This window comes from Hyperolius riggenbachi, chromosome 2 (assembly GCF_040937935.1).
Source record: "Hyperolius riggenbachi isolate aHypRig1 chromosome 2, aHypRig1.pri, whole genome shotgun sequence".
NCBI classification, from domain to species: domain Eukaryota; kingdom Metazoa; phylum Chordata; class Amphibia; order Anura; family Hyperoliidae; genus Hyperolius; species Hyperolius riggenbachi.
This window is the reverse complement of record NC_090647.1, coordinates 153,940,962-153,965,609: the sequence shown is the minus strand read 5'-3', so window position 1 is coordinate 153,965,609 and position 24,648 is coordinate 153,940,962. Positions and strand designations below refer to the sequence as shown.

The 24,648-nt window shown below is 43.7% G+C and overlaps 1 protein-coding gene across 1 annotated transcript in view; it reads left to right on the top strand.

The window, feature by feature from the left end:
* The first annotated feature begins 2,930 nt into the window (after positions 1-2,930).
* ACVR1B (activin A receptor type 1B) overlaps positions 2,931-24,648 on the top strand; it is a 76,239-nt gene continuing 54,521 nt past the window's right edge. Inside the window, exon 1 of the mRNA XM_068267724.1 lies at positions 2,931-3,121. Within this exon, the coding sequence (XP_068123825.1) occupies positions 3,046-3,121 (76 nt within the window). The 5' untranslated portion in view covers positions 2,931-3,045. The remainder of the gene's footprint in view (positions 3,122-24,648) is intronic.

Sequence of the window (24,648 nt, the reverse complement as noted above, 5' to 3'; positions counted from 1 at the left end):
TGCTTATCTTTTAGCGCAAAGAAGAAGTTCTGAGTTCAGGTGCACTTTAATCTACATAAAGCTTTAGGTTTTTGTGATTATCTCAGGTGAAAATCTAGCAGGAGTATGCAACTGTTGACCTCATTAGTGATTCTGTTCTCCCTAATAATTTTCACAGCTATCACAGTTCCAGTGCGATACCTACCACTCATTCTCTTACTCGTTTTCATATTTTTTCCCCTTAGGGCCTCGTTTCCACTTGTGCGGCGTGCGTCTTGTAGACGCATGCCGGCACTGAGCGGGTGGGCGAATCCTATGAGCCGTGCCATGCACAGCTATGGGAATCGCAGCCTCCGCCGTGAATTCTGTAGGGGGTTCGAGCCAAATCGCTACTGCAAGCGATTCGGCCGGCGGCGCCGTTATCCCCTATGGCAGAGTTTCCCCACGCGATTTGCCTGCGGGGAAACTGCGGATTCGCGGCCGTTTCCGCGACAGTGGAAACAGGCCCTTAGAGTGCACATTGGCTCACGTGTACAAGCCCATATGTGAAATGATCATGAACACTCATTTAATCATTTTGGGTGGACAGTAATTCTTAATATTATTACTGGTTCATCAGTATGCATACAAGGCTTAGCAAAGCTTCCTGATCTGCAATTACTTATGCAGAAAGATGTGACTTTTAGGCAGAGTGTATGCCAACAGGATAGCATTGCCATGGTTGCAAAAAGTGCTGTATGAGCTTACTGCCAAACTTAGGAAAATCGCAGCTGTGTATGAATGCCTTCCAATCACTAATACTTTTAGTTAACCAAAAAATCCTTTTTCAGGTTTAAAACTTACTATAATAAATGGACCCAAATGACAGGTTTAAAATGTACTATTATAAATTGACCCCAAATTACATACTCCTCACGGTACATGTACATGTTGAGTACCTATGATATTAAGTATCTGCTGATGAGTGGAGTTAAGGAGGCAGGAATTCTGCGTTTATAGACTCTTCAGGTGTAAATCTGGCACTGAATGCAGTCAATTCTACATGGTTCCTACAACATGGTAAGTACAGCTAACTTTTATCACATGAATAATTCAGATATGTAGAAAGAAAGCGCTAGTCTAGTTTAGGGGAACCAGCAGGAAATCTCATAGAGAAATTCTGCTAACGTGATTGGGTGGACAGCGCCATCTCAAACTGCTAGGCTTCACGTAGATTGTAGTAAATGAGGCTCACACTATTTGGCAAATCACAATGCTTCATGCTGTAGAAGGTACTGTGATGGGATAACTGTTCCTTATGAGGTTTCCTGCTGTGTCCCCTAAACTTTACTAGCGCCAAATAAAACGAAGCTCTGTAAACCTTTTGATTTTCAAGATTGTCTAAGGTGATAATCTAGCAGGCATGTGAAGACCTCATTAGTGGTTCTACTAACCCGACCCATTTTCGCAGTGATCACAGTTCCATCAGTGGGATACCTACCACTCATTCTATTCCTCATTTTCATCAATTTTGTTCTTTTAGACTGCATGTTGGTTCACGTGTATAAGCCCATATGTAAAACGATTACCAACAATCATTTAATCATTTTGGGTGGACAGTAATGCTTAATATTATTACTGGTTCATCAGTATGCATAAGAGGCTTAGCAAAGCTTTCTGATCTATAATTACTTATACAGAAAGATGGGACTTTTAGGCCTCATTTCCACAGACTGTTGATAGGCAGTGAAATGCCTCTCAAACTCTCACAACTTCTTACTGCTGCCTGCTAACTGCTTGTTGAGCACACAGCTCAACAGTTAGTGGAAAGGAGGCCTTAGGCAGTGTGTACACCAACAGGATAACATTGCCATGGTTGTAAAAAGTGTTATGCTTACTGCCAAATTTTGGTAAATCACAGCTCTCTACAAACTGGAAGGCAGGGTTCTTTTACATGACATGCAATTTCAATTAGATTTATAGGCAGGGGTCACACTTGATTTTGTGTGTGTTTTCTGCACAAAACTTATTTCAACTGAGAACTAATTTTAATCAATGGACTAGTTCACACTTGAAAGCATTTCTTGCGTACAAATTAAGGGCCCTTTTCCACTGCTACACACTTTCACACAAGCAGTAATTACCACTAGCTGCGATTGCACTGTATAGCCTTGGAGAACAGAGCGCAATCGCGTCGAGAATTGCTCAAGCCAGCAGCACGCACTATTGGGAAATGAGTACCTACCCACCTAGCAAACAGCAAAACTGCCGTGATCCGCTTCTCGAAAGTGGATCACAGCCAGTGGAAAGGGGCCCTAAAACCTGACATCCTGCATTATTTACATTGTGTGCACTTTTCCTATCATATACATTAGCTGCTGTGAAAAAAATGTTCGTTTTTTTCTGCATACAAATGTTCAGAAAACTGGCCCCTGCCATTAAAAGTTTTGTTGTGTTAGCATCAGGTGAAAATCGCATCATAATCATTTCAATTTCGCATCTGCAGTCAAAGCAGAGTTTATATCACAATTACCACCAAGTCGATTCTCACTGATACAGACAGCATTCATACACTGCTGTATGACACCAGTAGAGAGCGGTGGAGAGGGGGCTCGGGTGAGTGGCAGGAGCTGTCAGAACGCTGAGCTGGTGGCGTGCAGGGTGGCCTCAGTCGCCCCCATGCAGCAGACTCGGGCATGTATCTATTTGCAGGCAGGGCCCAGACAGCCCGGCGCTTTATTAAATGCCGGCAGACAGTCATCCAGCGCTTGCTGTTTCTTTAAGGCGCGCTCCACATTCGACCCGAAGACGCGCTGCCCACCGAGTCGAGACAAAAGATTTCTCACCTGACGTCACAGTTACTACCCCGCCCTCATGGGGGAATGGGCGCGGTGTAGCAGGTGACCAATCTACGGTCACGTTCGCACTCTCGATGAGTGGGCGGGGCGCAGTGCGAGTGAGGCGTGGGACGCAGGCTTTGCGTGCCACAGGTGGAAGGAGGCCGTGCTGCGCGGCGCGCTCCCGTAGTGCTGCTCTGTCTGGATCGCTTGTGGTCGCGCAGTTAGTGGTCGCTGTGCGCTGGTTACTATGGCGGAGCTGCCGGCCTTCTTTATTGTTACCGTGAACATCCTCCTCTTCGGCGGAGGCCCGAGCCTGACGGATGGTAAGAGACGGGGGGACAGTGTGAAGTGTGTCCGGGAGAGGGAGAGAGCTGAGGAGGAGGCAGAGGGAGCAGACATGAGGAAGGGGAGGAGGAGGAGGCTACCTATACACGGTGCATACATGATGGAGGGATGGGAGAAGGCTGTGTATAGGCGGATGGATGGGAGAGTGCTCAGCAGCTGTCTATGGGCACCGATAGGGGGTCAGCACTGGGGAGGCGGGAGGGCTGTTTACCAGCATAGCTAGGTGATCCCTCCAGCTTATGTTTACAGAGATCACCAGTGTGTGCAGCCAGGGATCTCTGTACATGGAGGCGAGGAATCTCACACCTCTCATACCCTATGGGGTTCCTATCAATAACAAGTTGTACAAGTTGCACTGCTACATTGTTGTACCTGCTTGTTGTCTTCAGCTGTTCGCCTTTCCGGGGCTCTCCGTCTCCTGGTTGTTTCCTTTTCTCTTTGTTGTGAAGTTATGGAGAGTTCAGTCAGCTTGCCATGAAACACACCAGCGCCGCTCAGTTTGTTATTGTGCACCTGAATTTTGCATAGACTGGTCCTGAATAGTTGGTGCTATTAGTCGCATTTTGTGTCAGTATTAATTTAAGTAGTAGGAAAGCTCTTACGTTTTGTTGAGAGGAAATCAAAGCATCTTACATTTGTTGAGAGGAAATCAAAGCTAACATGTAAATGTTTGAGCTGGGATCTGAAATTTGACTTTTTTGAAATCATCATTTTCTTTTACTTTTTTATTTTAAATCTACAATTACTGGCACTAGTTTAATGTTGGCAGAGAACCTCTTGGGTGGATGGCACCCTCTTGAACTGCTAGGTTTCCAATAGGTTGTAGTAAATTATGCCAACACTATCCAGCCAATCACACTTTGGGCTCTATTCACAATCACTTCCCGCATGCGGTAAAGGACATGCGGTAAGTTACCGACCAAAACACCGCCACATTGAAATTCACTAAATTGTCCGCATGTTTCTTCCGCATGTGGTAAATGTGCGGCATTCATGCTGAAACATTTCCACAAAAGTCGGTATTTTCGGCAATTAAAAAAATGAATTCACAAAACATTGCAGGCGCATCATTTCATCGGTATTTACCGTTTTTTTTTTTTTTTCTTTTATCACCTACTAGTAGTAGGTGATATTTTCCTCATCCCATTGATTTTAATGAAGTCTGGAGACTTAAGGGCTGTGCTTGCTGGACTTTTTTTTTTAACGATTTTTCATGCAACCTTATTACCGTATGTTTACCGCACATTTAATGGCCGTTTCTGCATCTTTTTTTACCGCATGCAGGAAACATGCGGAAAATGTTAGTGAATGTGGAAAAATGTGGAGTTTACCGCTGGCGGTAATTTAGTGGTAAAATTTTGCGGTAATTTTGGCTCTTTGTGGATAGAGCCCTTTGTGCTGTTGAAGGTGCTTTGATTGGAGATCTATTCCATATGAGGTTTACTGCAGGGTCCCCTAAACTAGACTAGTACCAATTTCCTAGGCTATGGTATGGATTAAATTGTGAGCCCCTCTGAGGGACCGTGAAGTGACATGACTATAAACTCTAAATCATGAAGCCTTTTAAATAGAACTATAGGTTATGTCCCTTTTGGGAATATAGCCTGAATCACATCACTTAATTATATTATAAAACAGTTGCAAATCTTATTCATAAAAAGAACAATATGGACATCATAAAAATATGTGTATATATACACAGGAGAAAGAACAGCATGTTTAGACATTAATGTTGCTGATCATATTCAATGACACATCACATTCCTGTTATTAGTATATGGTACGAGTACATTTGAAATCGGCGCCGATAGACTTGGGCACAGGATACAGCAGTATATGGCTGATCCTGCTTCTGCAAAATTCCGGGCCGTTTTAAAGGGAAGGTTCAGGGAAACGTTTAAAAAAATAAAAATCCATATCCACTTACCTGGGGCTTCCTCCAGCCCGTGGCAGGCAGGAGGTGCCCTCGCCGCCGCTCCAGAGGCTTCCGGTCGTCTTCGGTGGCCGACCCGACCTGGCCAGGCCGGCTGCCAGGTCGGGCTCTTCTGCGTCCCACGCGGGCGCGCTGACGTCATCGGACGTCCTCCGGGCTTTACTGCGCAGGCGCAGAATTACTATCCAGGTAAGTGGATAGGGATTTTTATTTTTTTAAACGTTTCCCTGAACCTTCCCTTTAATTACTATTCCCCCTCCAGGCCGCCATGGATAGTGGGGGAATGAAATAATTCGGCTTCCAGCGATTGCTGGAGGCCGAATTATTGTGTTTTTTAAGCAACCTCGGCTACGTCTTCTGACGGAGCCGACGTTACTCACTGAGCACTGCAATACGAATGATTCCTATTGTAGTCTATGGAGGCGCCGGCTGCGCCCAAATCTAGCAGCGCTGAAAAGCACTGCTCCGTATGGTAGAGGAAGAAACAGGATAATTCTCCACCTAAGGAATCCACCTGTTAAAGAGGATCTGTAACGTCAAAAGATCCCCTGGGGGGTACTCACCTCGGGTGGGGGAAGCCTCCGGATCCTAATGAGGCTTCCCACGCCGTCCTCCGTCCCTCAGGGGTCTCGCTGCAGCCCTCCGAGAAAGATGACGTCAATATTTACCTTCCTGCGCAGGCGCTCTGACGGCTGTCGGCTCTGAACTACACGGAAATACCCGACGTTTCCGGCGCCTGCGCAGTAGAGCTGACCCGACTGAGATCGGGTATTTCCGTGTAGTTCGGAGCCAAGAGCAGCCACAGTGCCCCCGCTGGAGCCTGCAAAGGTAAATATTGAACTGACAGTCGGGTCTGTCGCCGGCTGTTCAGAGGGCTGCAGCGAGACCCCCGTGGGACAGAGGACGGCGTGGGAAGCCTCATTAGGATCCGGAGGCTTCCCCCACCCGGTGAGTACCCCCCGGGGGATCTTTTTGATGTTACAGAGTCTCTTTAAGGCTTTGCAGAATGGCATGTGTGAAGCCAAGGCTCTTTCACACGCTTTTCTGCTAAGCCTCATACCATGGCAGAATGGCGGTTCCCATCATGATGTCTCACCATATATAACATCATGTGTATAGACCAGCTCTCCTTTTTTTCTATTAAGAAATCCCTTTGAAAACATTATATACTCAATGAACTATGTTTTGAGTTTTTTAAAAAAAAATTCTGGCAAGCACTCCTGAGGAAGTGATCTTTACTCAATCTTTTGGTTCACGAAACGCGTTGGTTCCTTGATTACCTCGACTGAACAAAGTCTATTGTGACATACAATTAATACACATATATATTTCTCCATTAGATGTCCACTCTGTTACATTGAACAGATGGATTTCTTAGGTGGAGTATTATCCTGTTTTTTTTTTCCCTGCACCATGTACAAGTGGCAGGAATGGGATATGTGTCTTGCTTTGTGTTCATTGTATGTGATCATCAACATTAATGGCTAAATGTACTGTTCTTTGTTCTGCATATACTGCATACATTTTATGCTTTCTGTATTGTTCTTTGCATGAAGACAATTTGTAACTTTTAAAATACAACTAGATGACCTGATTCATGCTAAATCCTCCCCCCCATATGACTGAATCTCACATTCCCCGTTATCAATCCCAACTAACATCTGTAATTAGACTGTATACTCTGATCAGTGCTGTGAAAGATGTTGGTGCTAAGTGAATACTAAATAATAGTTTGAATGTGATTAGTCTCTTGCAAAGAGTCAGCTCAGTTTTTGTTGGCTTCAGTTTCAGTAGCTCACACATCTATGAGAAGGTTTGATTTAAATAGAACAAACCCTGAATTCAAGTAAATCACATTCAAAAATCCCTCTGTGCTGAATCTCTATAATAAAACTTAACGTTTATTGATGTATAAAAATTATCTGGCTGATAATATCTATAAACTTGCAAATATTGCTGGACCCGCTCTGTCAGTAATGTATATGGATAGCTATGCTGCCATCCCAGGTCCTATCGCAATATAGATAATAGTTAAATTACACAACCCCCACCAAACAACCCGACATGTTTCACTTCTAGATGAAGCTTTTTCAAGGGAAAGTGCTTAAAAAGTGCTCATAGTGATAAGGTGCAAAGATAACATTCTTAAACAAGTATCAAGATATAGCCTATCGGCTCATAGCATAGTAGCAGCCAAACGAAATGGCAGATTGCTTCACCTTTTATACTTCCCTATGGGGTGGAGCTACATACCCCTCCCCTAATTCCCCATCCCCAGTCACTCCCACCACAAGGGCCAGTTCCCCATTGGTGCCCTTTCAAGTCCATCACTTGGGCCACCAATGGTATCAAAGAAGTATATGACTCCATAGGTGAAAATTATCCCCTTTAAATAGATACTAGAATCCCCTAAATACATATGCAGGGCTAAGGATGTACACTGAAGGTATTAGCGGAAAGGAGGCGCTCCCCTATTCATACCCTCGACTTTAGAAGGGGATGTAAACAGGTTCCGTGTTCGCCGCCTGTTGATTGGTCAGCCCGCGTACTAACGCTGGGAGTCTCTCGCCCAATCAGCGGCATGTAAGGGCGGGACTTAGCCTCTCCGCTCTTCCGTGTAGAGTACACTGGAGCGCATACGTCATCGCCCCTTCTTCACTTCCGTGTTTGGCCTCTGTCACGTGGGTAGCGTGGATGTTGCCTAGTTACAATGGCAACAACACAGCCCATACTCTTCCACCGCACTAAAGAACCGCTTCTATTATCAGCACGGCATAAAGTAACAAATGTAGCACGGGCAGAAGCCACTGTAAGTAAACATTGCCCCGTTATACTGCACTATATCATACGCTGCAGGAAAGGCTGCAACGATATATAACCCCTCAGAAAATATAGGGGACCCACATCAAAGATAGGGGATCGGGAAAGGTCAGTAAAGGGGAGACGGGGGAAGGGAGGGGGGGGAGGGAAGGAAGAAGATATAGGGGTCAGGACACGAAGGTGCTGCTGAGCAGCCCCTAAGGTGAGTATCCTCATTGATGGCACCTACTGTAGAGGTTTATTACCACATATAAGTGGATATAGATTTAGATGGATGAAATATCCATAATGAGAGTAAAACATATAAATAAATAACATTGACAGTTAGGTACCACAGGATACCAGAAGTTAATGCCCTGAGATAAAAGAAGTATGAAAATATGTAAGAAACATCATAGCTCAAAACCATCCTCAAAATAGTCCATCACAGAAACGGAGAAAAGGTGAAGCCTTCATTGAGCCCATCTGGGCTCAGGGTGCCCAGTCTGTATATCCACCTGGATTCAAGTTGTCTTAGCTTTTGGTCCAGGTTACCCCCACGGGGTCCCAGATGCCAGTCCTGAATAACCCAGTATTTGAAGGAATTAATGTCACCCCCATGTTGTTCATTAAAGTGGCGGCCGACAGATGTATTTCTCTTGTGCTTAATGTCCCCTAGATGTTCTAAAATCCTTACTTTCACTGCTCTGGTAGTTTCACCAATATACATCAGGGGACATGAGCATTGTATGGCGTATATGACCCCCTCAGTATCACAATTAAAGAAATCCAATAGGTCAAATTTACGACCATTTTTGGGGGCATGAAATTCCTTGCACTTCATGACATGGGGGCAGGTTTTACATTTGCCACATTTATGCATGCCATTTAGTCTATGATCCAACCAAGTTTTCTTCTTAGATTTTTCTGCCGGGTTCCTAATTTTTTCAGGTAAGAAGGAGTGTACTAGTGAGTCACCTAGATTTTTTCCTCTCCTATAAGTGATTTGTGGATTAGAGGGAATGAATTTTTTAAGGTCTCGATCGAGTTGAAGGATAGGCCAGTGAGCACCAATTATTCTCTTGATGGCCGGTGATTGCTTAGTATATGTACTGATAATTCTGGTCATACCCGAATCAGAGTCTGGTTTCCCCTTAGGACACACAAGTTCTGTCCTTTCGATCGTCCTAGCTTTTAGTTCCGCATCTTCCAGCACTTTTTGGGGATAGCCCCTATCTCTAAATCTTTTGTGTAAATTTTTACATTCTCTATCAAATTCCATCAAGTCCGAGCAATTTCTCCGCGCTCTGAGAAACTGACCCTTTGGTATACCCCGTTTTAGGGGGTCTGGGTGGTGACTCTCCCATGACAATAGTGAGTTTGTCGCTGTAGGCTTGCGGAAGATACTTGTGTCAAGACCATCAAAATCATTCTTTACAATATGCACATCCAAAAAATCAATGGAGGTCGAACTTATCTCGTGAGTAAAGAACATACCTATGTTGTTGTTGTTGAGTTCCGCCACAAACTCAAGGAACATGCTCCTGGGGCCGTCCCACAAGATGAACACGTCATCTATGAAACGGCCCCAGAACAAAATGTGAGAGGCATACACTGCCATGCCCTCCCCAAATACGGTCACATCCTCCCACCAGCCAAGGAAGAGGTTGGCATATGAGGGGGCACACGCCGTCCCCATAGCACAACCCCGTTCCTGTAGGAAGTATTGGTTCTGGAAGAGAAAATAGTTGTGGGTGAGAATGTACCTCAAAAGGTCCAGAATAAACAATGAATGCTCCCTTACATGGATACTCCGTGACCTCAAAAAATAGTCAACTGCCTCAATCCCTAGATGATGTTGTATGTTGTTGTAAAGGGACTCAACATCCAAAGTTGCTAGCCAGGTATTCGCTGTGACTCTGATGTCTTGTAGTTTGATTTACTCATCTCTTGTCCTCAGTAGTATGCAAATTAAAATAGGTAAAACAGCTTGTAGAGGTATTATTATTTTTCTTATGGAACCAACCCTTTCTGCAGTACTGTGCAACTATCTTATCTGGACAAACCAGCCTTACAAATAAAACCTAGTTAACGCCTTTTACCAAGTATAGAAGGGACAGGCAGTAAATACAGCATTACCAAGATACAATAGTAGCTTTAAAGCTCCTGTGTTTTCAGAACAGAAAGAGCGGCAAGCATGTAAATGTTAATGAGCTATTCTTGTTGTGTTTATAGTGTTCAGCACGCAAGGAGTTGGGTGGCTTTTGCATGCCATTGAAAACTTCGCACATTGAAGACAAAGTGGGGGAGGAATGTGTTGTGGTATTGGAGAGCAACATGCTTAGATCATTGAGTAAGCTGATCAATCAGAGCTTCTACATTAGAAATACAGACCAGTGGGTAATGATCACAGAAACAATAATTCCCTATACATTGAAGCAGCATGCTCTATGGATAGGGAAGGACAAGTGGGAGCAAGATGCGGGTGCCTGTAGTGGTACATAACAGTAGTATTTGAACTCGATTTTCCTTCTAGTCTGCACACTAACAAGATCTATCAGATGTGAAAAAGAGAAGGGAAGTGTGTTGGCACTATCAGTCCTGGGAGAAAGTGTGGGGGATCCCCTATGCAATCCTACATCCACAGTGTGCACCGCTGCATCTACCTGTATTACTGCATGACGGTAAGCGCGGTTCATGCGGTAACACGCCGCAGACTTTGCGTTAGACTGAATGCTTCTGGCGCATTGCACCGCATGAACTCTGCAAAGCTCCAATGATTTACGTTGCATTCGCAGCACCTCGCTGTAAGAAAGGATAATGCAACGAAAGTTCACAATGTCTGTGTGCAAGGGGCCTCAAAGTCATCTTTTCATCAGTAACCCTCTCTGTGGTCTGATAGACCCAGGTGAGGATTGCAAGTTTTTGCCACCTAATAACACACAATTGCTAATGCATCTCTCCTCGGTTAAAAAGTATTAATAGAGAACTTCGGCTCAGGTACACTTTAACAAATTAAAGCAGATCCGAGATGAAAAACGAACTATAACAAGTAACTTGTCTATATATCTTATCTAAAATTTAGATGGTTAATGCAGCAAATCTAGCTGCAAACAGTTTAAAAAGTATATGATTATTTCTTCCTATGATACAATGACAGCAGCCAGGTTCTGCTTGTAAACATTACACACAGGCAAGCTGCTCTGCATTTCCAGCCCTCAGCCTGTGAAAACTTCACTCCCCTCTACTCCTCCCCTCTGCCTCTGAAATTTCTGGCTAGGAACCCCCCTGCGCGCCTCCTCCTCCTGCCCAGACTGAGCTCCCATAAGCATTGCTACATGGGTCTCAGGTCTCAGAGTGCCAAGGCCCTGTAGGAGCTGTGGGCGAGGCTTGTTTAGTTTATAGGGAGTTACAGTATTAAAACAAACCAAAAAAAGTATTGGGCTTGAGGAATGCCCTATAAACTATATGTAAGGAACACAATTATGCAATAAGTAAAAGTTTATCTTGGATCCACTTTGAGCTTAATTTTCCAGTTTCTACTACAAAGCTTCTTATATGCTACCCCAAACAAAATTCTAAGACAGAAATCATGTGGGTATTCATAGTTTTTTATTTATTTATTTTTGTCAGGAAGGTGAAACTGTTGACAGGCCAGTGCTGTGCAAGCAAAGCAGAGGCACTTCTGTAAGGTGTGGAATTCACATGCAGAGAACAAAATAACCAACCATACAAATGTGATACAGGCCAGCCAGCTGCATACATGTAATTAAGGCACAGGGTAAAGCCGCACAAACAGCTCACCCTGCTCCCGACAGCGTTAATTACGTTCCCTCCAGGCCGTCATTGATTTGGGTTAAGACGCAATTCGACTTCCAGCTGTTGCTGGCTGCCGAATGATGCTGTTTTTATCGTAATGTGGTCGCCATCTTTTGACGGTGCGCAAACTACTGAATGAGTGCCTACCCAGCAGGTAGTATTTCACTAGCCGGGGGGGGGGGGGGGGGGGGGGGGGGGGGGCGGAAAAATGCATATGACCCTGTCGTCACACTGTGGCACAGGGTGATATGAAGCCTCATATCTGCGGTGCTATGTAGTACTTGCACCACATAAATCCAGTGTAAAACCAGCCTTTAGGTTCACACAAATACACATCCAATCTTCATTGCCCAATTTTACACTTCCATGTAGTATGAGGGCCAGCCAATTCTGAATAGTTTAGACGGATTATGTAGGTAAGTTCTTAAACTGCATGGAAGTGGTTAAACTGGCCAATCAAGATTGCATGTGTTACTGTAATTTAATATTTGCCCGTAGAGTTGTGCCTTCCTTTTATATTTCTGCGTACTGTTTCACACTCGGGTGCTTTTGAGGAGCATTCCAGATGTGACAAATGTATCCTTTTAGTACCATGTTCACTGAAGTGCTTTGATTTGTGTTAATCACAATTGCGCTGCATACATTATTTTGGCGGCAATATGATTGTCGTTCTCTTGATCAAGTATCGCAAAGCGCAAACACCAAATAATTCCCGGAAATTCACCTTGCAAAATCAATCTGTGCATTTTCTTATGTACACCACCAATAATTTACTAAGCTCACTGTGGTGTGATTTCACCCAAGAAAGACTTGCAAGCCTTTAGGTCACAATAAATGTATAATTTATTCATATAATAATAATATCCTAATAAATACATCGTGTAATGACCTTAGTAAACTGGGTCTTGGCCTCAGATGTTCCCAGATTTTCAGGATTGTTTTAGTGCTGTTTTCCCTGTTAGGTTGCTTTGCTTTACCAGTGGGAAAATAAGTGCCATTGGGCTTAATTGAGCCGTCGAGGACAGTTCACTCAGGCACTTGTTTGTGTGCCTTGTCTGATGTTTTTGACGCAGCATTTTGTGGGCATCAAACGCTTTCTAAATTATCTTTGTGTGTTTTTGGTGGTTTTCTGGCATTCATTTTTTTGTGTTTGTTTCCTTTTATTATTGTGTTTCTGAATGCGAGGACAAAAGAAACCTAAGTGGTGGACCTATGATGTAAAGGTCAATCATTTGCATTTGTTTAGATGAGTCCTAAATCTGTTGAATAATTTTGCTGGGGCAAAAGAAAAGACAAAGCCTTTATTTATTGGTGCTTTAGACTGTCCGTGGTCTCTATTCCTAGAAAAAAAACAAACACAATTTTTTTTTTATGACCCTACTAGCAATACACTGCACACAAGGACCGACTATGAGCTCAGTATGCCTTGAGCAATCTGAGACTTAATTTTGATGATGGATACCAGCTAAAGGGTAGACGAGACAGGGACATTTTCACAGCTGTCATATGAGGCTTTTAAGATATCATGATTTCACTCCCCCCCCCCCCCCCCCCCCCTTAGAGCTTGTGTGGTCTGTTAATGTACTAATGCAGTCTGCCTTATTTTAGTGCGTGATCTTTTTTTCGTGTGTTCGTAGTTTGGGTCATGGTACAGAATGCCCAAATACTGGCTCAGAGTCATTTTCTGGTTCTTGCTGGGCAACATTTGATTGTGCTAAACTTCGAGGTTTATTCAGCTTGTAATCCTATTAAAGGGACCCTGAAGTGAAGGGATATGGAGGCTGCCATATTTATTTCCTTTTAAGCAATGCAAGTTGCCAGGCTGTCCTGCCGATCCTCAGCCTCTAATACTTTTAGCCATATACCCTGAACAAGCATACAGCAGATCGAGTGTTTCTGACATTGTCAGATCTGACAAGATTAGCTGCATGTTTGTTTCTGGTGTGATTCAGACACTACTGCAACCAAATAGATCAGCAGGGCTGCCAGGCAACTGGTATTGTTTGAAATGAAATAAATATGGCAGCCTTCATATTCATCTCACTACAGTTGTCCTTTAAAGTGGAACAGAAGATTCCCTAAAAACAAAGTTTCACTTACCTGGGGCTTCTGCGAGCCCCTAACAGGCATCCTGTCCCATACTGGTCCTCCACGATCCTCCGTTCTTCTGCCGTGGTGCAATTTCGTTACCGCCGACTTGAAAGTTGACAGCAACTGTGCCTGCGCAGCCCTGGCCACGCGTATCTTTCTTCGCGGTCCCATTCACAATAGAGTCCTGCAGGATGGGAAAGTGAAAAGATACGCGTGACCAGGGCAGCGCAGTTGCCATCGACTTACAAGATGCATGGCTGGCGAACAGAGGATTGTTGAGGACCGGCAGAGGACAGCTGTAAGGGGCTGGCAGAACGAAGTCCCAGGTAAGTGAAACTTTGTTTTTAAGGTATCTTCAATTCCACTTTAAGTCATGAAAAAAATGATTTCAACTTACCTGGGGCTTCTTGCAACCCCCTGGAGCCCTTCCTGTGCCCACAACGCTGGTCCGTGTCGCTCCGACGAGTAGCGGTGAACATAGCTAAGCAGGCTGGTTGACGCCAGTCGGCGGTTACTGCGCATGCCCGGCCATGATCTGTGTGCACCCTAATCGCGCTCCCACTGTCAGGGGCACTCTGTGTTATGACCTGCGGTGTGACATTGGGAAGTTGCGGTGCAACGTTGATAAGCGGTGCTAGTTCTAATTCCCCTGAAGGAAAACTGCTGCCTCTGGCTGATTAAAATCTCCCAGGTGCGTTACAACGTAACACTATGAAACACTTTGTCTAATGTGTAAGGTAACATGAAAGTCGAATAGACTTTCATGTTACCTTTCCAAACGCTTCAGAGGAGCGATCTATCAAAACAGACGGAACAGTTCCTAGTGTAGGCCCTAAAACCCTTTAATTTTTTTTGTTATTTGCACCAACATGTCTACAAATATCCAACAACATCATAGTGCACGAATCTCAGAATAACCTTTTCAGAAATTTGGCATAGAAAAATGTCTTGAAATCACGCTTGAGTTTGTTAAACTGTGTTTTGCCAAGATATGTAGGAGTATGTCTTTCTGGAGTTGGCCACACAATATTTTTGCTTCCTAATTAATGTTGTCTTCCTGTACAGTCAGGTCAGTGTTTAATATGAGAATGCAGTGGTGTCTACACACAATACCAGAACCAATTAAATGTATTTGTCATCGTGCAAATATGAGCTTTCTTTTGTGTCTCTTTTTTGTAAAGTGCAGTGATAAGAGTTGAACTCTAGAGCTGTAAAAAGAAAGTGATAAAACACAGGCTCTGTGGTGCCTCCAAATAGCTTGCATTCATTGATAACACGTATATTTACCTAAACTGCTCATTTATTGACTACTTTGATTTGCCCATCTCAGGATTTTAGTATTTTGGCTGCGTACTTGCTGATGTCCAGTTTATCACAAATACCTAGGGAGGACCGAAGTCATGAGAAATCTGACCAGTCAGGAGCTGCTGATTGCTGTAGCTCTGCTTGTGAAGAGTCATGTGGTCAGCTGAACCGACTCTAAAAACATTGAAAGAAAATGGTTTGTAATTTTTATAACTTGGTGTACATGTACAAATATCTGTGCATTGTCTGGTAAAGAAAGCACCACACAAGCTGTAGATATACTGTATACCGTAGTGCTGGCTTTAGAAGTACGGTTTCTTTCACTTGGATGGCTCACAGGTACCGCCTTTCAGCCTCTCGTGTGTGTTTTTTTTTTGTTTTTTTTTGTATTCTTTGAAACAAGAGAAAACTGTAAAAAAAAAAGCCGTAATTCCAGCTGTAAGAATCAAATGGCAAGTAAAAAAATGTTAATTGACCTTCATGTTACCATTCACAGTACAAGCAAGCGCTCCTGCACATTGCGATATAATGCATACATTTTTTTGGGTGATGCAGACGATTTCCTATGGGCCGGTGTCTGTGTTATAGCTTATATAACCACGTTATACCATGCGTCTGTCTTCAAAGCGCCTTAACCCAGTGAAATTCTACTCCCACCCAAAAACTAGCTTTAGGGGCCTTCCTCACAGGGTCCATTGCGTTGAGTCGCAATGGACAACATCACCACATTGCAATGCATTGATATTCCTATGGGGTTTACACATCTAATGCAGCACACTGCGTTCCAACGCAGTACCACACTGCATGCTGTGTAGTGTGTAGTAACCGATTAAAGTTTGCAATGGCGGGGAAGCATACTTTCATTGTACTGTGTGCCTCACTGTAGGGTTGCACCACCTTGATAATGCTCAGTTTGATATTTTGGGTACTTTACGTTGCGATCTGATCACAGTGCAACTGACTTATTGTGAAAGGTTTTTGAAGTCTATATCAGGACTACACAAATATTTTTACAGTTTAAAGAAAACCTGTAACATCAAAAAGTTCCCCTGGGGGGTACTCACCTCGGGAGGGGGGAAGCCTCAGGGTCCCAATAAGGCTTCCCACGCCGTCCTCCGTCCCTCGGGGGTCTCACTGCAGCCCTCCGAACAGTGGCGATGTAAATATTTACCTTCCTGGCTCCAGCGCAGGCACTCTGGTGGCTGTCTGCTCCGAAGTAGGCGGAAATACCCGATCGCCGTCGGGTCTGCTCTACTGTGCAGGCGCAAGTCTCCGCAGTGGGACAGAGGATGACGTGGGAAGCCTCATTGGGACCCTGAGGCTCCCCCCTCCTGAGGTGAGTATCCCCCAGGGGAACTTTTTGACGTTAGTGTCTCTTTAAGGTATTTAAACAAAAATCAAAACTTTCTCTGTACAAGGCGGCTGCAGACCAGCGTGTATGGTGTACACTGGGTATATAAAATAACTGATTTAACTAAATATATACTACGCATATGCTGTTCAGCAATCACGTTTCTAATTATATAAATTTAGTTGAATAACTGCAGGTGGAGTTTAGCATTGGGGATATACTCAGTATCAAATTAAAACTAACCCCTAATTGCACAGTCCCCGACATAGGCCTCATGATGTGGCCTATAGGCCTCATGATTGTGCTATTAATGCGGGGGCTAAGGAGAAAGCATAAATGCCATAAAAAGAATTTCATTAGCTTTGTGTGCCTAACTTTAGTATGTGAATGCTAATAGCCCAGGTGAGAGGGGCCTCAAAGGGTAGGTTGTCCATAGCTGGTCATACACTGGCTAGGAGATGGATGCCTTTCAGATCATAATTTGATCAGAAAGGGATCCATCTGATTGAATCCTTCTACACACTGCACGCAGATTTGTAATGTTTCATTATGAAATGCAGAGCAATGTTATGTGCTGTCAATCTGCCACCCCCCTGACCTGCCATCCATTGATCGGTGCAACACGTGGGGCATCAGTTTCTAACCAATTCAATCAAATGATTTGAATGAATGGAAAGTTGGCCAGTGTATGGCTTCTGCTATACTTGCTCTGGTCTGTTGCCTGACAAGCCACTGAACAAACTTGTTGGGTAAAATAATGCAAGTTATTTATGCAAATATCTGTGCTGGGCCTCAAACTCCTGTTTTAAAGTATAATTATCCAAATTAAAGCCCAGCTAATCCCAAAATTCCAAAAAGGGAGCCTGAAGTGAGAGAAATACAGAGGCTACGATCTTCATTCCCTTATAAACAATGCCAGTCATGCTGAGCTTTTGGAGTGAGCTGTTCTTGATTCACACACCTGCAACGAACATGCAGCCAGTGGAGTCACACTAGAGTCAAAGCATCTCATCTGCATGCTTATTCTGGGCCAGTGATTGAAAGAGAACCTGAGGTGAGAGGAATGTGGAAGCTGCTCCTTTCTAACAATACAAGTTGCCCCTCATATCCTCTACCTCTAATATGTTTAGCCATAGACTCTGAACAAGCATGCAGATCAGGTGCTCTGACTCAAGGTTTCAGGTGTGTGATTCAGATACTACTTATGCCAGAAGATCATCTGAACTGCCAGGCAACAGGTATTATTTTAAAGGAAATGCGTTCAGCAGCCTCCATATCACTCTCACATCAGGTTAATTTAAACTGTGTTAAAGACAGAGCATCCGCTCCGCCAACTGGCATATTTGGAGAACATGGCAGCCTCCGTATTCCTCTAAGTATTATTCCCTTATAAGGAATCTAGTCTTGACATATATTCATCTTACTCTGAATGCCCTAAGCTTGCATCTGATTGCATCTGAGGTCGAATGGGTGTAGGGCAGGAGCAGTGGTCAATCGATAACACTGAGTACTGGCGAAGACCAAAACCGGTCGGGTTGAGAGCAGGTAATCGCCCTCATTGTGCATTTAATCACTTAGTATGGAAGGCGCATTTTAATTGGACGGTCCTAATTTCATTAGTGCCTGGGTTGGCTATCCAGGGGATTCCTTGTAAAGACTCAGCTTCTAATACTGGGAATACACGGGTAGATTCTGCGCCTGATCATTTTGCCCGCTCCATTCTATTATCTTCCACTCCTTTTTTTTTCTTTTTTTTTTTTTCTGTTTTCTATTCACTTCAATGACAAACCAAGCGGCAAAAACGATCGACGGTTGATCGGACATGGCAGAAATTTTCTATCTAACCATCTCATCAGCTCAGAATTGAGCAGTGTATTCCCAGCATTAGACCCTGTGAGGATAGGCAATTGGGGAAGATGGGTCTTGAAAGTTAATTGATGGCCCATAGCGTTGCACTGCATCAAATATTGCAACAGTGCGATTCAATAGATTTTCAATAGATTGCAGCAGGAAAGCTATTGAAAATTGATGTGCTGTATGTTAAAGCGGACCTGAACTCAGAACGTCTTCTCTGCTCTAAGAAAAGCACAACAGCATAATAACTTTAAAGAAAAAATACTTTTTTTTACAGCTGATATAAATCCTAAAATCTCCAGTGTTTCTATTTCCTGTTGTCATGGAAGCACACATATGCTTCAGTGCTATCAAATGAGCATATTTGCCATCTCTGCCATGGCAGTCATGTGACATGGGAATAAATCAAATTACAACTTGTGATTAGACACAAAAGAGGGTGAATTACAGGCTAAACTCTCTAAATACATACAGGGTGCATTTCTCTTGTTTTCCTTCTGTCCTGTGCAAGAGTTCAGGTCCACTTTAAGAATCAGCTGTATATGTTAATATTACGATCAGAGAGTGAACTATTATTTTGCCACATCGGATGGCAATCTTTACATACACTGCTTTTTATAGACCTTTATCAGCATGATTGCTGTTAGACTTTGCCGTGTTGAGTTTTAAGGTTTGGTTTTGCAGTAAGTTGCCTGTGTGTGGTGTGTGGCACCTGTGTTTCTTCATGTTTAGTTGCTGAGAGGCACATTTTGCTTTTAATACCATACACTACATCTGTACAGAACAAAGCCCCTATTCTTAGTATGAAAACCCGATGTATAGACGTGTCAGAACAGGTCTCTGAAGCTTACATTTCAACACAGAGCAGACACCGCTATGATCTATTGACTAGACTTTTTCTTGATTCTATAAGACAGATGTTACATGTGTTGTAATTTGCCTTAGCAGTGTAAGGCCTGGTTTATAGAAAAAGCAGTATTATCCTATAGGCTCGCTATACGTTTTTTCTTTTTATATTTGCCATAAAAGTCCATTCAGTTTTAAATTACGCAGAATGGGACATAAACACAATCGCACCAAAAATGTAGCCTGTAGCATGTTGGCCAGCCAGTCACATCTCATTAATGGCAACAGCATTATGAGTTTTGTTTGAAAAATCCAATATCATTACAATTCTCCAATAGTTTGCTTTTCAAAAAGTGAATTGGAACACATTCAGTGTAAACTGATGTCTTCCAGGCAGGGAATTCTCAGCAATAGCAGACTGAGTGATGTACATGTGGTGTGCTGTGGAAAACACATTGAAGATTATCTGCACATGCCTTCCTTATTCCTCAGCATAATGCACATCCCACAGCCATGTCTGTGTAGGTAGACTGCTGGTGCAGAGAGGATGCTTTCCTTGGTGTGTCTAGTTTCACTCATTGATCTGTGCTGATGTATTGGTTTTGCTGATATCTGGATGGAGTGTAAAAGACAACCATGCAGACTAATTTCCTGTGACAGAATCCTCAGTCTCTTAGCCGTAGTCCATGCTGCAGTGTAAGCTGCACTAGGTAAGAAAAATAGGATTACAAGGAGAGTATTGCAGAAAACTTATTCTGCTTATTTCTAATTTTTTTTAAAACACTAGTTCACACTCCTGGATTGTATACAACTGCATTCTAGGAATGAATGGCCATGAGACCACAGGAATGATTGTGATATCCCGAAATCCCAATCTCTCAGCATGCAGCATTTTTGAAGCAATTTTATAAAAGCAGGGCCCAAAACCACTTTCCCAAAAATAAACAATGCTGTTAAGTGGCAAAATTGCTCTAAAAAGAGCGTGTCAGCTTTTACAGCATTTTGCAATCGCAAGGTGGTCACAGCAAACAGTAATAAACAGAGTAATAAAGTTGCAAAAAATGCTTTGTATAATACAGTTATATGCACTGAAACATGCCCCTGAACTAGGACTTTGAGGGTAGGATCACACTTGAGGCCATGGGAAAACTGCAGCGGTTTTCCGCAGCCGAATCAGCATTCTTGTCATGTTGTGTGATAAAAAGCAACAGTGCCGCTTTTTTCCCCCTCAGCAAAAAACTGTCTCCCACTGCACTGCGATTGTGCTTTGGGAAGCATTATGTGCGTTTTCACCAGGGCTGTGGAGTCGGTACAAAAATCTTCCGACTCCTCAGTTTATGAAACCACGACTCCAACTCCGACTCGGGGTACCCAAAATGGCCCTGACTCCGACTCCTTACTCTAATACTTAACAGTGCTGTGGATTTTGTACAAAAATCATCCGACTCCCGGCTCCTCAGTTTATGAAATAAACGACTCCGACTCCAACTCCGAGTGCCCAAAATTGTCTCAACTCTGACTCCACAGCCCTGGTTTTCACGAGCATGTTCTGCATCGCCAGGTGTGACCCTAGCATAGCTTTGTCTATGAACAGAGGGATTTGTTCATGTCCCAGAAAGGTTGTCTTGACAGACATGATTGGTGCTTATACTCATCAGCAGTTTGCCCTTTTAAAAGGCAACAGCCCCTTACACCCCCCCCCCCCCCACACACACACACGCGCGCACACACACACCCTCTTCTAGCTCAATCCCTCACCTCCTTTGAAGCATTTCCTCCACGCCATTGCCTTTCCAGGAATCTGACCCTGTTGGTATAACTGCCTGCCAGTCTATTATGGTTGGCTAAAGTGGAACTGTGTGTTGCCCAGTCAATACTCAAATTTGATAAGTTAGTGGAGCAGCTTGTGAGGATCAAAGAGCTTTCTTCTATGTTGCATTGTATTTCATGGTATAATAATTATGTAGCTAAATAATGCAGAGCAGAAACAAATGCTAACCTGTTATGGTCACCACTTTTTTTTGCATTCTTTGCCACGCTGTACTGTAAATCCACAGCAGGCTAATGGCAGCCAGCACTCCCTCACATGTTCAGTGGGCAATGTTTATAGCAGAAGGTGGCTGTAACAAACGGTGAAGCACAGAGAGGATCTGATTACCGGTGATCTGCAGTATCACTGGGAATGCAGATGTATACCTGATTATAAGTGATCTGCAGTATCACCGATAATCCGATATACCAGCTAACCTCTGTTCACCTGAGTAGAGTGTAGTGTTTGGTGTAACAGTAACACTTAGAGGACTGGGCCTCAGTGCAGTAAGGAGTACTGCACAGATTCCTTCCGAAGACCTGACTCTCCAAGGCGGGAGGAGTCAGGCTGTCAGTAGAAAGGATAGTCTGAAAGTGACACTCAGGAGGAAGTGTCACTAACAGGACAGGGAACCGCCTCCAAGGGCAAGGTCGGCTCTCGAGGTCGGACAAGCCAGGTCGTAAACACACGGACAGATAAAGTACAGATACAGTAGGCAGAGGCGGAGTCTAAGGTACAGGCAGGGTTCGGCAACTGGGTATCAGAAATATCGAGGTACAAGATCAGGATTCAGGAGGATAGTCAGGCAGGCAAAAAGTCATAACAGATGATCACAATCAAACTAGTACTTTAAGCTATCAACAGAATCTAGCTTAGTGTAGAATTACAGCTCCAGCTGGTCCCGGCACACTAACGGATCTGACTACAGGTCTGAGTGCTCCCACGTATGTGTTTGCAACGCCAGACACCAGAGGAATGACCAGGCTCCAGTATATATACTCTGAGGCTGCCCAGTGCCTCCCCTAAGTGCTGGACCAATGAGGTGTGGAGCCAGTGTCAGCTGACCAGCCTGGTCAGCTGACTACCTCTGGCTACCACATAAGCCCTGCCTTAGTGCGCGCGCACGTGTCACTCTAAAACCAGGGGGACTACGAGTCCCAGCCGCACCAGCACCGCTCTGCGGTGTCCCAGCAAGGGCGCTATGCGCGCTAACCGCCGCGTCCAACGCGGTGGTTCCTCCGCGCTCCGCACAGCCCTGCATGGAGGCAGCCGCCCCACGCCGAGTGGAGGTGGCTGCTTTCCCCGCAAAGCCTCACAGTGGCACTGTACAGTGTATTATTGACAGCATTTATTGTAATTTTCTTTACTAAGCTTCTGGTTAGACCTAGATTCTGAAGCTGACCTGAATTCTGTATATATTTTGTATTTACTCAGGAAATGGTTCCTTTACTAATAGTACAATCATTTCTGCTGGCCTTTAGCCTTCTTCTGTAGCCAGAAGCCCTGTTTCCCGTATACGGTGCATACATGTTCTACTCCGGGAACATGAATTGTGACGTTGTTTCGCAACTTTTGGATGTGAAGAGATGGCTGCAGATGTTTTCAGTCTGGGAAAAGATGCTGGACATCTGCTAAACAATGTTACATAATATTGGGCATCACTTCTCTAGTCCTTTGACTCCTTGACTTTTATTATCCCAATTTTATACATTTTATAAAGCTGAATCAGCTAGACTGTTTCTCCTGTTTCGTCTGAATATTTCCACAATATGCAATGCCCAGCTGAGTTATTGTACATACTTGAATGCAAACCAATGTGAATATAAACAGAACCATTGAGAGAACAGGTAAACATGGTTGTCTGGAATTTAAACTAAAGGGACCTTTACTTCCCGACTGTTTCGCTCCTGCTGTAACTTCTCAGCCAGTCCCTTTACCAGTATGGATTGTGCCAGTCCAGCAGTTGCTGGTGTCCCTCTTCTGCTGAGTGGTACCTTAATATGACATCAGCAGTTGTCAACAGGATCCACATCGAGGCTTAAAGAGGAACTGTCGCGGAAATTTTAAAATGTAAAACGCATGCAAATAAGAAGTACATTTCTTCCAGAGTAAAATGAGCCATAAAAGACTTTTCTCCTATATTGCTGTCACTTACAGTAGTAGAAATCTGACATTACCAACAGGTTTTCGGCTTTTTTTGGCAGTTGGACGGAGCAACTGCCATTCACGAAGTGCTTTTGAAAATAAAGAAAACCCTGAGAACCCCCCTTAGAAGATGGGCTAAACCAAAATCTGTCGGTAATGTCAGATTTCTAGGCAAGGAGGTTAAAGAGAAACTCCGAACAAGAATTGAACTTTATCTCAATGAGTAGCTGATACCCCTTTAACATGAGAAATCTATTCCTTTTCACAAACAGACCATTAGGGGGCGCTGTATGACTGATATTGTGGTGAAACCCCTCCCACAAGAAACTCTGAGGACCGTGGTACTCCTGGCAGTTTCCTGTCTGTGAACCTTGTTGCATCGTGGGAAATAGCTGTTTATAGCTGTTTCCAACTGCAAAAAAAGCATGCAGCAGCTACATCACCTGCCAACAGTAAAAATGTCACCATGTAATGTCAGAAAACACTGACTAAATCATTTATACATAATTATTGTAAAAATGAAGGACTTTTTTTTATTACATTATTTTCACTGGAGTTCCTGTTTCAGTTGGCTGGAGGCAGAGATATATTAAGACGTAATGGGTCCCTAGGCAAGGTAGTAGATTAGAAGGTAGTTGTGGTCCTTTTGGTAAGTGAAGAGAGGTCACAGCAGTTGGTGGGTGGGCCCCTTGATACCCACTAGGCCCCAGGCACCTTCCTAGGTAGCCTGGGGGATGATCCTGCTCTGGGTAGAAGGGAAGCATCAGGGAGCAACTAAAGAGTAGACTACATCTACTGGCGTGCATTGCGAAATGCTTGAGAGAAAAAAACCCAACAGGAGCTTCAGAAACCTCCAGATGCTGCCGGTCGGGGTGGAGAAGATGGTGAATATTAAGGTGGCCACACACAATACAATAAAATGATCCAACTTTACGGCAATTCGATAAATATGATCAGATCTCCCGAAAAATTGAAAGCTTTTTTTTATTTTTTTAACCCTCCCCCCCCCCCCCCCCCCCCCCCGATTTTTATCGATACCAGAATGCTGGACATTTTTATTTAATTTTCCTAAAGATTGTATGGTGTGTGTTAGATTGTCAATTTATTAATATACAAACCCTAGCAATTTTCTCAATTTCCAATTATTTTTTCTCATGATTGGGGAAAAATTGAACACACATCATAGTTTTGAAGCGTTACAATCAGCCAGAAACATTGATTGCAATTCTTGAATTGAACAGATATTTAAAAAATTATATGGTGCGTAGCCAGAAGAGCTCCCCAAAGGCAAGTAATGTTATCATCTCCCCCCTCCACTTTAAGGGCACACACGGCTACATCATTTGTTATGGTGCTCAGGTCACTTCATACAGTTCAGATAAATTAACGGCAAACATTCAAAGAAAATTTACAAGCAAAGAAAATGGTATTCATCGTTTGATTGCTGTATGGCCATAAGTAGAGGAGTATTTGTAAATAACACTTGCTGAACTTGTCTCTTCAGTGCAAGGACACATGAATGCATACTGCTTTTGGATAACTATTTTGGGAA